Source organism: Sylvia atricapilla, chromosome 29 (assembly GCF_009819655.1).
Source record: "Sylvia atricapilla isolate bSylAtr1 chromosome 29, bSylAtr1.pri, whole genome shotgun sequence".
NCBI lineage: Eukaryota > Metazoa > Chordata > Aves > Passeriformes > Sylviidae > Sylvia > Sylvia atricapilla.
This window is the reverse complement of record NC_089168.1, coordinates 731,492-744,206: the sequence shown is the minus strand read 5'-3', so window position 1 is coordinate 744,206 and position 12,715 is coordinate 731,492. Positions and strand designations below refer to the sequence as shown.

The 12,715-nt window shown below is 68.7% G+C and overlaps 3 protein-coding genes across 5 annotated transcripts; 2 read left to right on the top strand and 1 right to left on the bottom strand.

Annotated features, from left to right (window-relative positions):
- Nucleotides 1-479: 479 nt before the first annotated feature.
- Nucleotides 480-2,721, bottom strand: METTL1 (methyltransferase 1, tRNA methylguanosine). Of its 2 annotated transcripts, XM_066337474.1 has the most exons (6): nucleotides 2,600-2,721; nucleotides 2,201-2,331; nucleotides 1,929-2,113; nucleotides 1,396-1,509; nucleotides 962-1,063; nucleotides 480-673 (listed from the first exon to the last, which is right to left on the bottom strand). In XM_066337474.1, the coding sequence occupies exons 1-6, from the start codon at nucleotides 2,695-2,697 to the stop codon at nucleotides 545-547; spliced, it is 759 nt and encodes a 252-aa protein (XP_066193571.1). In that variant the 5' UTR covers nucleotides 2,698-2,721; the 3' UTR covers nucleotides 480-544. The 2 variants fall into 2 exon arrangements, with proteins under 2 accessions (XP_066193571.1, XP_066193572.1); XM_066337475.1 differs by lacking the exon at nucleotides 962-1,063.
- A 2,759-nt stretch (nucleotides 2,722-5,480) lies between these two features.
- Nucleotides 5,481-7,664, top strand: EEF1AKMT3 (EEF1A lysine methyltransferase 3). Its single transcript, XM_066337481.1, has 3 exons — nucleotides 5,481-5,938; nucleotides 6,605-6,716; nucleotides 7,200-7,664. The coding sequence occupies exons 1-3, from the start codon at nucleotides 5,639-5,641 to the stop codon at nucleotides 7,637-7,639; spliced, it is 852 nt and encodes a 283-aa protein (XP_066193578.1). The 5' UTR covers nucleotides 5,481-5,638; the 3' UTR covers nucleotides 7,640-7,664.
- Nucleotides 7,665-8,326: 662 nt separating this feature from the next.
- On the top strand, nucleotides 8,327-10,705 carry TSFM (Ts translation elongation factor, mitochondrial). Of its 2 annotated transcripts, XM_066337472.1 has the most exons (6): nucleotides 8,327-8,376; nucleotides 8,632-8,763; nucleotides 9,160-9,288; nucleotides 9,368-9,475; nucleotides 9,622-9,706; nucleotides 10,134-10,705. In XM_066337472.1, the coding sequence occupies exons 1-6, from the start codon at nucleotides 8,335-8,337 to the stop codon at nucleotides 10,550-10,552; spliced, it is 915 nt and encodes a 304-aa protein (XP_066193569.1). In that variant the 5' UTR covers nucleotides 8,327-8,334; the 3' UTR covers nucleotides 10,553-10,705. The 2 variants fall into 2 exon arrangements, with proteins under 2 accessions (XP_066193569.1, XP_066193570.1); XM_066337473.1 differs by lacking the exon at nucleotides 8,632-8,763.
- Nucleotides 10,706-12,715: the final 2,010 nt, after the last annotated feature.

The window sequence follows — 12,715 nt, the reverse complement described above, 5'->3', positions numbered from 1 at the left end:
ACACAGGGAGCCCGACCCCCAAAACTCCCGGTGACACACGGGCCCCAGCGCCCCCAGTCCGGGCAGGGGCCCACCGGGGAGTGATTTGGGGGGGCTGGGGGGTTCCTGTCCCCACGGTGGGAGGGGACACGCCGCAGCCCCTGGGCCCCATTCCCACCAGTGTCCCCAGCCCCGTGGGCAGCCCAGGGAAGGGGCTGGTCCCGCTCGGGGACACGGTGGGGGAGGGACACACGGCTGCCCCCCCGACTCCCCAGCACCGCATTCCCGGGAATTTCCGCCTTGCACCACGGGCCGGGCCGCTGGAAAGCCCCCGGGCTGTGTGTGGGGGGATGTCACTGTCACCGCCCCCGGGGGCTTTCTGCCATGGGGAAACTGAGGCAGGAACCGGCTCCAGGCCCCCGTTTTGGGGGTGGAAGGGGCGATTCCCGGCACCCTCCATGGGGCGGGGGAGGGTTTGGGGGAGAGCGGACAGAGCGGGCCTGGGGACACTTTGCGACTTTATTCCAAAAGGGACAAAGGGAGGGGTCCGGCCCCTCCCCGCGGGTCAGGGTCCCCCCGGGGGCGGGTCGGGGCGGCGGCGGAACACGGCGGCGCAGGGGGGGCGCCCCGCGCGCTGGGCCTTTTGTCCCTCCTCCGTCACCGACGGCAGCAGCGGCACCAGCGGGTCCGCGGCCTGCGGGTGGCACCGGGGACGACACAGGGGGCATCAGAGACACCCCGGTGACACCAGGGACCTCCTCAGTGTGCCCCAAAGCTGTCCCTCCAGTGAACCTCCCGTTGTGCCCCAGTGCCACCCCATAACCCCCAGTCAGTCACCCAGTATCCCCCAGTGCCCCCAGTTGTCCCCCAGTGCTCCCCCACACTCCCAGTGGCCCCCGATTTCACCCCCAGTTCCCCCCACTCAATCCCAGTGTCCTGCCGTGCTCCTCAGCACCCCCCAGTACCCCCCAGTTGCTCTCACCAGCTGGGCAGGGGGCACGGGCTCAAACAGGGGGTGCTCCCCAAAATGCTGCAGCATCCACTGGTGCAGCTCAGGCACGTCTGTCACTGTGTACACCAGGCCCTGGGCATCCCCAAAACACCGTGACACCCCAACCACCCCTGTGTACACCCTGAGTACCCCAAAACCACCGTGTACATCAGGCCCTGGGGGACTTCAAAGCCAGGGACACCCCAAAACCTCCCACCCCCAGAAAGGCTGAACCCCGAGGAATTCAGAGATCCCTGGGGACACTGGGGAGGGTCAGGGGGAACTGGGGACTCCTGAGTGGGACAGGAGCCTCTCCCATGGGCACAACAAGGACATGGGGTGGTGGGGGGGAGCCCCGGGGGTGTCAGGGGGTTCTGGGGGGGGGTCAGGGGGTTTTGGGGACCCCTGGGTGTTTGGGGACTCACCCCGGGGCGCAGCACGTAGCCGTACTCCGCCAGCATGGCAGGGCTGATGATCCTCCACTTGTGCTTCGTGCGCTTGAAATGGGGGTCAGGGAACAGGAAAAACAGCTTGGAGAGCTGGGGGGCAATGGGGGCGTGGGGGGGTCAGTGCCCCACTGGCACCGGCCCTCCCCGAGTCCCCCTCACCCAGCTGCTGAGGGCAGGGGGACAGAGGGGGACAGAGGGGGACAGAGGTGGCCTGGGGGGGTCCCATGGGAAAGCAGCTGGGATGTAGGGGGGTCCTCAGCGGGGTCCCAGGGATGTTGTGGGGTTCAGGGAGTGCTGGGGGGCACCCAGAGGTGTCCTGCGAGTTAAGGGGGTGTCCCCAAGGGGAGGGTGTTCAGTGGGTGGTCGAGGCATTTTAGGGATGCCAGGGAAAGAAGGGGGACAGGTGTTCCACAGGCTCCCAAGGGTTTGGGGAGGGTCTCAGGGCGGGTTCAGAGGACTAAGAAATTTCAGGGAGTGTTGGGGGGGTGCTGTGGGTTTTGGGGTCTCACTTGGGCGCGGCGGAAGAAGTGGGGCAGGTGTTTCATGGCGTTGCCTCTCACGCAGGCCACGTTGCCGAAGCGGCCGGGCTGAGCCGCCCGCAGCGCCCGGATCCGCGCTCGGGTGAACGCGGCCACCTTCCCCCGCAGCTCCAGCCCCAGCGACAGCGTCTGCGGGAAGCGCTCCGCCAGCGCCACTGCGGGGACAGGCGGTGAGAGCCCCCCGAAACCTCCTCGGGCCGTGCCCCTCCCCGCCTCCCGCCCCCGGTGTCCCCCGTGCTCACCCAGCAGCCCCCCGTAGCCGCAGCCCACGTCTGCGAACTCCACGCGGGCCGGGGGCGTCCCAGGGGGGGCGTCGGGCGGGAAAAAAGTCGGGAAGAGCGAGGCCCAGTCCATGTCCTGAGGGCGGGGAGGGCTGCGGGCACCGCGGCGCTGTTACTGCCGGGAACCGGCACAGCGCGGGCTGGGGCCGCCTCCCGGGGGAACACGGGGGAGACACAAGGGCGGACGGGGAGAGGGCGGTCGGTGTGACCGGGAGGGGATGCGGGATGAGGGGGATCCAGCCCGGCTGGTCCTGGGGGCGGCCAGGTTACCGCCGGCGCCACACGGGGCCATGACGGGGGTCCCGGCCCGGCTGTTACCGGGGCAGGTTCCGGGCGGGTCCCGGGGTGTCCCGCACTCACTAGTGCAGGGTGTGGTCGGCCAGCGGGTTGGAGTGCGCGCGCTGTCGGTAGAAGCGCTTCTGAGGCGGCACCGGGGCCTCCTCCTCCTCCGCCGCCATGGCTGCACCGCGTGGCGCGCGCTGTGACGTCACCGCGCGACGCGGAGTTGTGACGTCACTCGCTACCTGCCAGAGGGGCGCGTCTTGGCTGCACCCCCCAAGCTCACAGCGCCCCCTGTCGGCCCAGCGCCCTCCCCAGTGCTCCAGTTCCCCCAGTGCTGCCAGTGTCCCCCAATGCTCCCCACTGTTCCCAGTGCCCCTCCCCAGTGCTCCCAGTTACCCCCAGTGCTGCCAGTGTCCCCCCAGTGTTCCCAGTTACCCCCAGTGCTGTCAGTGCTCCCCAGTGCCCCCCCAGTGCTGCCAGTGCCTCCCAGTGTCCCCCAATGCTCCCCACTGTTCCCAGTGCCCCTCCCCAGTGCTTCCAGTTACCCCCAGTGCTGCCAGTGTCCCCCCAGTGTTCCCAGTTACCCCCAGTGCTGTCAATGCTCCCCAGTGCCCCCAGTGTTCCTCCCCAGTGCTGCCAGTGCCTCCCAGTGCCCCCCCCCCAGTGCTCCCCACTGCTCCCAGTGCCCCTCTCCAGTGTTCCCAGGTGCCCACAGTGTCCCTCCCCACTGCCCCTCCCCACTGCTCCCAGTGCCCCCCAGTGATGTTAGTGCTCCTCAGTGTCCCCAGTGCTCCTCCTCGGTGCCCCCCAGTGCTCCCAGTGCCCCTCCCCAGTGCTCCTAGTGCCCCTCCCCAGTGCTCCCAGGTGCCCCAAGTGTCCCTCCTCAGTTCCTCCCAATGGCCCCCAGTGGCCCCAGGTCCTCCCAGCTCCCCACCCCCCCAGTGCTCCCATTTCCCCCCAGTGCTTCCCAGTGCTCCCAGTGCCTCCCCAGCGCTCCCAGTGCCCCTCAGCCTCCCCCAGTCTTCCCAGCCTACCCAGTGTTCCCAGTTTCCGCAGTGCCCCCAGTGCCCTCCAGTTCCCCCGGTATCCCGCACTACCCTCAGTCCCCACAGTGTCCCCAAGTCCCCTCGACCCCCCCAGTGTCTCCAGCAGCCCACAGCCTCCCCAGTCCCCCCAGCAGCCCCAGTGTTCCCAGTCCCGTCCCCTCCTCCCCGGGCCCTTCCCGCTCGGGGCCGTTTGGGGAATTCGGCTGCGGCCAAGCCGGGGGCGATTTCTGGGAACCCCCGGGGGTGTCGGGAGAGCCGGCGGGGAGTTGAGCAATGTGGGGCCAGACCCGCCCGTCCCGTCCGCTCCCTTCCCGTCCGCTCCCTTCCCGGCCGGTCCCGTCCCGTGCGCTCCTTTCGGGGATTCCAGGAACGGCTCCGGGCGGGGAGTCCCGGGGCGGGGGGGGGAGGGGGACACAGGGACACAGGGACACAGGGACACAGGGACACAGGGACACAGGGACCGACCCCTCCCCCAGCGCCCCGATCCCCCGTCCCCAGGGCGCCCCGACCTCCCCAGGGCGCCCTGCCCCAGCGCTGTCCTGACCCCGGGGGACACCAGGGGACACCGGGGCCACCATTATTAACCCGGTGACGCAGGCGGTGACGCAGCCGCGCGGGGGGTCCCGGGGAGGAGCCCGGGGTTGGGGTTGTTCATTGCCCCTCACCCCCCCGGTCACCGGGGAGCCCGCGGAGCCCGGCTCGGGTGGCACCGGGGACGGGTCTGTGACATCCCGCACGGGGACAGCATCGCAGGGGGTGACACCGGGAGGGGTGGCACGGCGGGTGGCGTTTGGAGTGAAGGAAGGCTGGCACCGTGTCCCACTCCCCTCCAGGGACAGGGGTGAGCTGGGGCAGGGGGACACCGGTGAGAGACACGGAGCTGGGGACAGCAAGGACAAGGACTGCATAAGGAACACGGGGGACAGGGACAGCGAGGACGGGGACGTGGGACCGGGGACATCAGGATGAGGGACATGGGGCGAGATACACCATGGCTAAGGCCACCAGGGCTGGGGACACTGGGACTAGGGAATAGCAGGGATACCAGGGCCACTAACACCAGGGGGGACAGGGACACTGGGACTGGGGACACAGGTGTGACAGGGACATGGACAGCAGGGATATGGACAGCAGGAACCAAGGACAAGTGGGTGAGGCACACAGGGCCAGGGACCCCTGACCAAGGACACTGGCATCAGGGACATCAAGTCCCCAGGGCTGTGGTGACACTGGTGGCACTGGTGTTAATGGGGCAGTGACAGGAGCAGGAAGGGACAGGTGGTGGCATCGGGAGGAGCCCCTGGAGGGACTGCTGGGGTGAGATAGGGACAGGGCTGGGAGTGGGGTGACACTGGGCACAGGGACAAGGAGACAAGGAAAAACAGGGCAGGAAAGGGGCTGGGACTAGGGGTGAGCAGGGATGGCCTGGGGACATTTGGGGACAGGGGAGCCGACAAGGGCATGGGGGGAGTGGACAGTGGGATAGGGCAGGGGACAGCGGGATGGGACAGGGGACACCAGGACCGGGCTCTGCTGTGCTGGGGAGGAGAAGAAAAGGGACACGGGAATAGGCAAGGAGCACTGGGGACTGGCTTGGGGACACCAGGGGACATTAGGACCCACCCACTGACACCAGCGTGGGGCACGCGACACTGGGGACACCGGGGGACGTTGGGATGGAAGAGGGGACTGGGTGACACGGCAGGGGGACACCAAGGGATGTGAGGGGACACCAGGACGCGGAAGGGACAGGTCAAGGGACAGCAGCGACCCACCAGGGGACATTGGGATATAGGATGGGACACGGGAGTGGGGCAGGGGACACCGGGGGACATCGGGGAACATCGAGGGGCACTGCGGGATATCGGGGGACACCGGTATGGGGCAGGGGACATCTGGGGACACTGGAAGACACTGGGGGACACCACGGGACGCCGGACCTGCCCCGGGACTGCAGACCGGGACCCAGCGCCCACCGTGGGCGGAGCCCCATCACCTGCGGAGGGGGCGTGGCTTAACAGACACCAGCCAATCAGGTTCGGGGGCTCGACCCGGCCCCGCCCCTTCCACCATGGCGGCGTCCGGGAGCCACGTGGGCACCGGGAGGGGCCGGGAGGCAGAGGAAGAGAACGGGGAAGAGGAAGGGGAAGAGGAAGAGGAAGGGGAAGGGGAAGAGGAAGAGGAAGAGGAAGAGGAAGAGGAGCAAGGAGAAGAAGCAGAAGCGGCATTGCAGGCCGTGTTCCCCCGCGACCCCGCGCTCTTCGCCGAGTTCTTCCCGGAGCAGCGCCGGTTCCGGCTGTGCGGGCGCGTCCTGCGCATCGCGGAGCACCACGGGCCGCGCCTCGGGCCCGCCGGGGCCGTCTGGGAGGCGGTGAGGGCACCGGGGGCACGGGGAAAGTTCCGCGGCCGCCGGGGCTGTAGGTGACATCCCGGGGGATACCGAGTTCTGGGGAGGTCTCGGGAAACGGCGGGTGATGGGGAAAGCCGGGGGATATCGGGGGACACCGGGAGGGGGGAGGTGACATCCCGGCGGTACCGGGAGTGATGGCCAGAGGGGCAGGGGGTGATGGAGTGGCGGAGGATCCCGGGGGGGACACACACGACACCCCGGGGGTGGCAGGAGGGATGGGCGGTTGAGGGACCCCGAGAGAACGGGAGTCCCGGGGGAAACGGGGGCGTTGTGACATCGCGGTGGGCACCGGGAGTGATGCGGGGGGGTGGGTTCCGAGTCATGGGGGAGTACCCATGGAACGGGGAACACCGGAGGGGGTGGAGGCACCGGGAGCACCGGGAATGGGCACCCTGAGAGGATGGAACTGCTGCGGGGTGTGAGGTGTTCTAGGCATCCTCGGGCAGTGGTGGCCACTCCGGGGGGATCACTGGGGGTGGGGATGTCCCTGGGAGGCACAGGAAGAAGCGATGGACGGGCTCTGGGGTTGGGGTTTGTCCCTACGGATCCGGGCGGGGGTCAGAGGGACTCCGTGGGCTGGCTGCCCCCCGCAGTGCGGCACCCGAGCCCCCTCTTTGTGCCCCCCAGGCCCTATCCCTGTGCCGGTTCCTGGGTGAGCAGAACCTGGAGCTGGCAGGGCGGCGGGTTCTGGAGCTGGGGGCCGGTACCGGCATCGTGGGCATCTTCGCTGCTATGCTGGGTGCGGAGCGGGGGGACTCAGGGAGAGACACTTGTGGGGCTGGGAGGGACACCCGTGCGGTTGGGGGTTACCTGGGGGCTGGGGCTGCACCTGTGAAAAGGGTGGGGACACCTGTGGGGCCGGGGAGAGGCAGCCGTGGGCTGGGGGGCACCCATGGATTGGGGGGATCCCCATTCCCCTGCCCAGTACAGAACTGGAAACTGGTGTGAACAGCCTTGGAGTTTATTGGGATCGGGGCGGTCCGCGTGTGCTTGACTCTCCTTTTGACTCGAGGTTTATTGGGGTCGGAGAGGGTTTCGGGAGGTCCAGTGGGGGTGACCCTCACTCTGACTCGGGTTTTTTCGGGATGTGAGGAGGGGGGTTACTGGGGTTTTTGGGGTGGTGGGTCCGAGGCAGTGACCCACACGCTGACCCACGGTTAGTTGGGGTTTGGGGGGTCACTCCGGGGGTTGTGCCCCGCTGACAGCCGCGCTGCCGGTGCAGGGGCGGAGGTGACCCTCACAGACCGTCCCCCGGCGCTGCCGCAGCTGCGGGAGAACGCGCGGCGGAACTTCCCGGGGGGCGCGGGGGAGCCGCGGGTGCGGGCGCTGCGCTGGGGCCGCGACCAGCGCCGCTTCCCCCCCAAATTCCACCTCATCCTGGGCTCCGATATCGTGTACGACCCCCGCGCCTTCGCCCCGCTCCTGGGCACCCTCCGGCACCTCGTGGTGCCCCCGGCCCAGGCGCTGCTCAGCGCCCGCCTGCGGGGCGGCGACGCCGGCTCCTCCCGCTTCTTCCGCCACATGTTGCCCCCGTTTTTTCGGGTGCAGCTGCTGCGGCGGGAACCGGAGCGGGACATCGAGATCTACGCCGTGACCCCCCGGGAGGGAGGGGGAGCCCCGCCCGTCCTGGGGGCTCTTACGGGGGGTCTGGAGAGGGATTAAATGCCCCCGAGGGGGGCTCAGCTCAGCCGGGTGTGTGTGATTTGGGGGGGAATCCAGTCTGGGGGAGAGTCTCGGTGCTGGGTGAGGGGGCGGCTGGACGAGGGGAGGGAGCTCTGTGAGGGTCTGTGAGGGGGCTTTGGAAGGGCCGGGGGGTTTGTGGGGGCTGGGGGGAGCCGTGAGGCTCGGGGGGCTGGAGGGGTCGGGGGCGGCAAAGGGGGCTTTGGAAAGGCTGGGAGGTCTGTGGGGGCCGGGGGAGGGGAGCCGTGAGGGTCGCTCTATGAGGGTCTGTGGGGGCCGGGGGAGGGGAGCCGTGAGGGTCGCTCTATGAGGGTCTGTGGGGGCCGGGGGAGGGGAGCCGTGAGGGTCGCTCTATGAGGGTCTCTGGGGGCCGGGAGGATCTTTGGAAGCTCTGGGGGGCTCCGTGAGGGTCGCGGGGCTCTCCGGGGGTGTGCAGAGGGCGGCTCGGGGCTGGGGGCGCTCCCCAAGGGCGCGGGGACGGAAGGCCGGTAACCGGGGTTCTCACGGGTGTTCGGGCCGGGCGCTTGGAGCTCCCCCCTCCCCAAATTCCCCCCAGCCAATCGCGCGGCTCCGTCGCGCCCGCGCTGACGTCACACGCGCGCAGCCAATCGCGGCCCCGCACTCTGACCCTCGCCGGCGCCCGTCGCTGGAGCCGTGACGTCACGCGGCAGGCCGGGATGCAGCGGGCGGCGCTGGGCGCCCTCGGGGGGGCGGCGCGGGTGAGCGGGACCCCCGCCCTGTCCCCCGGTACCCCCCGACCCCGCTCTGCGCTTCCCCACCCCGCTCCGGTACCACCCCGTGACCCCCCCCGTGCCGGGACACTGCCCGGGCCCCCCGCGGCCTCCCCGTACCCATCCCCCATCCCGGGATCCCCCATCCCGGGACACCGCAGACCCTCCCAACCCTTCGGGACCCCACTCCCGGGCCTCTGCTCAGGCCGGGCTCCGGTGCCGCTGACCCCCGGTGCCCCGCAGGTCTCCCCGGGCCGCTGGTTCAGCGCGGCCCCGCCGGCGCTGCGGGAGCTGCGGGAGCTGCGGGCGAGGACGGGGCAGCCGGTGATGCGCTGCCGGGAGGCGCTGGAGCGGGCCGGGGGCGACCTGCAGCAGGTGCGGGGGCCGGGGCAGCGGGCCGGGGGTAAGAACCAGAGGGTCACTCGTGGTGCGGGGACTGAGGGGGCGGCAGCGGTAGGAACGGGGCGAACCTGGGCGTGGGGGGCCCCGAGGTGGGGGACACAAATCCTGGGAGGAGAATGAGGAGCTAGGGAAAGGGATCCTAGGGGATGAGGAGCTGGTGGGGGGATGAGCAGAGGGAGAAGGGGATGGGGGGGTCTCTGGCGGTCGCAGGGGGTCCTTGGGGCAGCCCCATCCCTTGGCAAGCAGGAGGGCCGCGGGTTTGGGGTCTGGTCTGTGTCCTCCCCGTGTCCCCCAGGCCGTGGGGCGGTGACAGGGGACACAGGGATGACCCTGTCTCTTCCCATTGTCCCCTCCCATTGTCCCCGCCAGGCCGAGGCTTGGCTCGAGGCCGAGTCGCGCCGCCGGGGCTGGGCCCGAGCCGCCGCCCCCGGGGCTCAGCGGGCACGGGAGGGGCTCGTGGGAGTCCTGAGCGAGGGCTCGGCCGCCGTCATGGTGGAGGTGAGTGACGGGGTTTGGGGGGGGACCCCAATTTCCCCAGGGGATCTCCATGTCTCTAGAGTCGATGTGTCCCCCCCAGGTGAACTGCGAGACGGATTTTGTGGCACGGACCCCCGATTTCCAGCAGCTTGTGGAGATGGCAGCCAGAGGGGTCCTGGGGCACTGCCAGGGGGCCTCGGGCACTAAGGTGGGGGTGCTGGGGGGCCTTTGGGGGTGTGGGCTGTTGGGGGTGTTTGGGGAGTTGGGGTGGCACAGAGGGTGTGGAGTGTTGGGGTAGGGTTTGGGGGTGCCTGGGGGTGTTGGGGTGCCTCTCTGACCTTTCCCCACCTCCAGCACATGCTGCGAGAGGATGAACTGGCCCAGCTGCAGGCAGGGGACGGGGGGGACCTGCTGAGTGACCACCTGGCCGTGGCTATGGGTGAGTAGCCACCCCAGTGCTTCTCCCAGTACACCCCAGTATGCCCAGAGCTCCTCCTGTGCACATCTTGTGCTTTCCCAAGTCTGCCCAATGCCCCATCCCAGTCTGCCCAGTGCCCTTTCTGTGCACATCCCAGTTTGCTTCCTTATCCTTTCCTTTATGTCCCGAGTCCCCTGAACCCCAACCCCCAGGGATCCCAAACAGCCACCTCAGTGTCCCCAAACCCTGCCAGTCCCAGTGTCCCCAGTGCCTGTCCCTGTCCTGGGCAGACCCCCTGGGATGGTTTCTGAGGGAGCTCTGGGCTGGGGGACAGGGTGCTCCAGGACCATTCTCAGGGGGCTCTGCTCCCTGTGAGGGGTCCATGACCACTCCCCATCCCATTCTTGGGGGTGCTGGTCGTGACCCCCCCCATCTCTGTCCCCCCCAGGCCGCCTGGGTGAGCGCCTGGCCCTGCGCCGGGCCGGGTGGCTCCGGGCCCCCGGTGGCTTCGTGGCCACCTACGCTCACGGCTGGGTGCCCCCCGGGCCCGCCGTGGCCATGGGCACCTACGGGGCACTGGTGGCCTGTGGGGGGCCAGCCCCGGGGCCCCCCTCGCCTGAGCTGCAGGAGTTGGGGCGCAGGGTGGCCCAGCACGTGGTGGGGATGGCGCCCACAACCCTGGGGACCCCCGAGGACGAGCTGGGAGGGGACACAGAGACACGACTGCTGGCACAAGGGTCCCTCCTGGAGCCGGGGGTCCCCCTGGGCCGGTACCTGCGGGAACGAGGTGGGCTCCAGGTCTGGGATTTCCTGCGCTTCAAATGCGGGGAGGAGCCCCTCCAGGAGCCCTGTGCCCCCCCAGCCTGAGGGAGGTGGCTCAGGGGGGTTCAGCCCTGTGCTGTCCCCTCTGGGGACACACCCACACACTGTGCAGCCCACCTCCCACGCCAGGCTGGGGGCAGCGCGAGCCTCCCGCGCGGTTTGGGGGGATGAGGCTGAATAAAGGTGCAGAAGAACCAGGCCAGGTGTTTTCTTGGGAGGAGAGGGGGGAAGTTAACATCCTTTGCCCCTCCCATCCGCCAAGGAATGCTCCCCAACCCCCTCTGCACCCTCAACCTTCTCCTGCCCTCCCCCAGGAGCCCCTGCAGGTTTTTAATGGAAGGGGCTTGTCTGACCCCAAAGAACCTGAACCCCAATATGGGGGGACAGGAATGGGTCTGTGGGAACACCCCTGTCCCACCCCTGACACCGCCCAGGGTGGATGTTGGGAGGTCACAAGGGACATGGGGGGTGTGACAGAGAGGGGCGAAGGACATGGGGCAGGTGGGGTCAAGGGGACAGGTGGGGACATGGGGCAGGTGGGGTCAGGGGAACAGGTCGGGACAAGGATACAGGTGGCGGGGTGGGATCACAAGTCAGGAGGGTGACAAGGGCTGGTGGGCAGGGGGTGGCAGGAGCTGGGGTGAAGAAGCTGGGGGTCAGCACCCACTGACAGACGCCGGTGGTGGCCGAGGGTGGCTGCTCCGGACCCCCCCACCCCCCCCCAATCCCTCCCATGGGACTGTCCCCCACGCGTGTCCCCCCCGTTGTCCCCCACTCCGTGACGTCACCAGCCACCTCCCGGGACAAGTAACCGGGAACAGGCCGGGCTGGAACAGCCTATCCTGGATTACTTGAACCGGGCTGCGGCCGCCGAAGCCCCCCGGGTCTCTCCATCCCCCGGCTGCTGCCGCTGTCACCTCCCGCTCAGGGGCTCCCCGGGGGCGCGCTGTCCCCACAGCCGAGGTGTCCCCGCACCTCTCCGTTTCCCCGGGAGCGGCGGGGGGGGGGGAGGACGGAGGCGTCCCGGGGAGGATGCGGGGCGGGGAGGGGACATCAACAGGAGGGTGACAGCGAGCGGGGGACACGCGAGGGGGGAAGACGCGCGCCGTTGCCTCCCGGTGACCGCCTCCCCCCGCCCGGGGGCTCAGCCCCACCCCCCCCGGTACCTGCCGCTCCCGCCGCCGTCCGCCCGGGGGGGGAGGGGCGGGGGGAGGGGCGGGGGGGCCGCGCGCGCCCACCGGAGGGAACGGGGCCGCGGCGGTTTCGAGGCGCCCCCGGGGGCGGGGCCGCGGCCGGGGTTTGGTTACGGCCGCTCGGGAGGGCGGGGCCCGAGGGGGGGGGGGGGCCTTGAAACGGGCGGCGGGCGCTGACTGGTCGGGCGGGGAAGGGGCGGGGCCAGCCCGTGTTTACATCTTGCTGTGCTCCGGGGGGCGGGGTTTGCTGAGCCACGCCCCCTGAACGGAAGGGGCGGGGCTTAAATTAGCACACTCACGTGTCGGGAAGGGGCGTGGCCTGGGCGGGGCTCTGGTCAGCCCCTTTTCTGCGCCAAGTGTTGTGCAATTAGCTTTGTTAAATGAGGCGGAGAATCCCCCTTTCCCCCTGAATTTATTAGCGGGAACCCCGAATTTCTCCCGTTTCAACCCCCAAGTCCTTTTTTCATCCCAGTTCCTCCTAATTCACCTTAAATTCCTCCCGTTTCAACCCCAATGCCTTCTTTTTCAGCCCAGTTCCACCTAATTCACCTCAAATTCTTCCCGCTTTATAAAAATTCCTTTGGTTTCCCCAAAATTCCTACTTCCCCCAAATAAATTCCGCCTATTTCACCACAAAACTCCTCGTCTTTCACCCAATTTTTTCTTACTTCACCCAAATTTCTCCTGTTTTCCCTCAGTTTTCCACAAAGGAAATTATTTTCTTTGGTTTGGGGATTATTTTTAAAGGAAAATCTATAGGGGAAAAAAGAAGAATTCCCCCGGCATCCGCAGCCAGATTCTGGGGCATTTAATTCCTCTTCGATTCCCGAACGAAACTCGTCCCGGGGCGGTGCCAGACCCAGTTCCAGGGATAAATGGGACAAACCGGGAATTTGGCGCCCGGGCGTTCCCTGGCGGAGCGGCCAGCGGCCAGACTGGGGGCGGACTGGGAATGCTGGGCTGGGAGCGAACTGGGAGTGAACTGGGGCCGGAATGGAGGCGGACTGGAACTGAC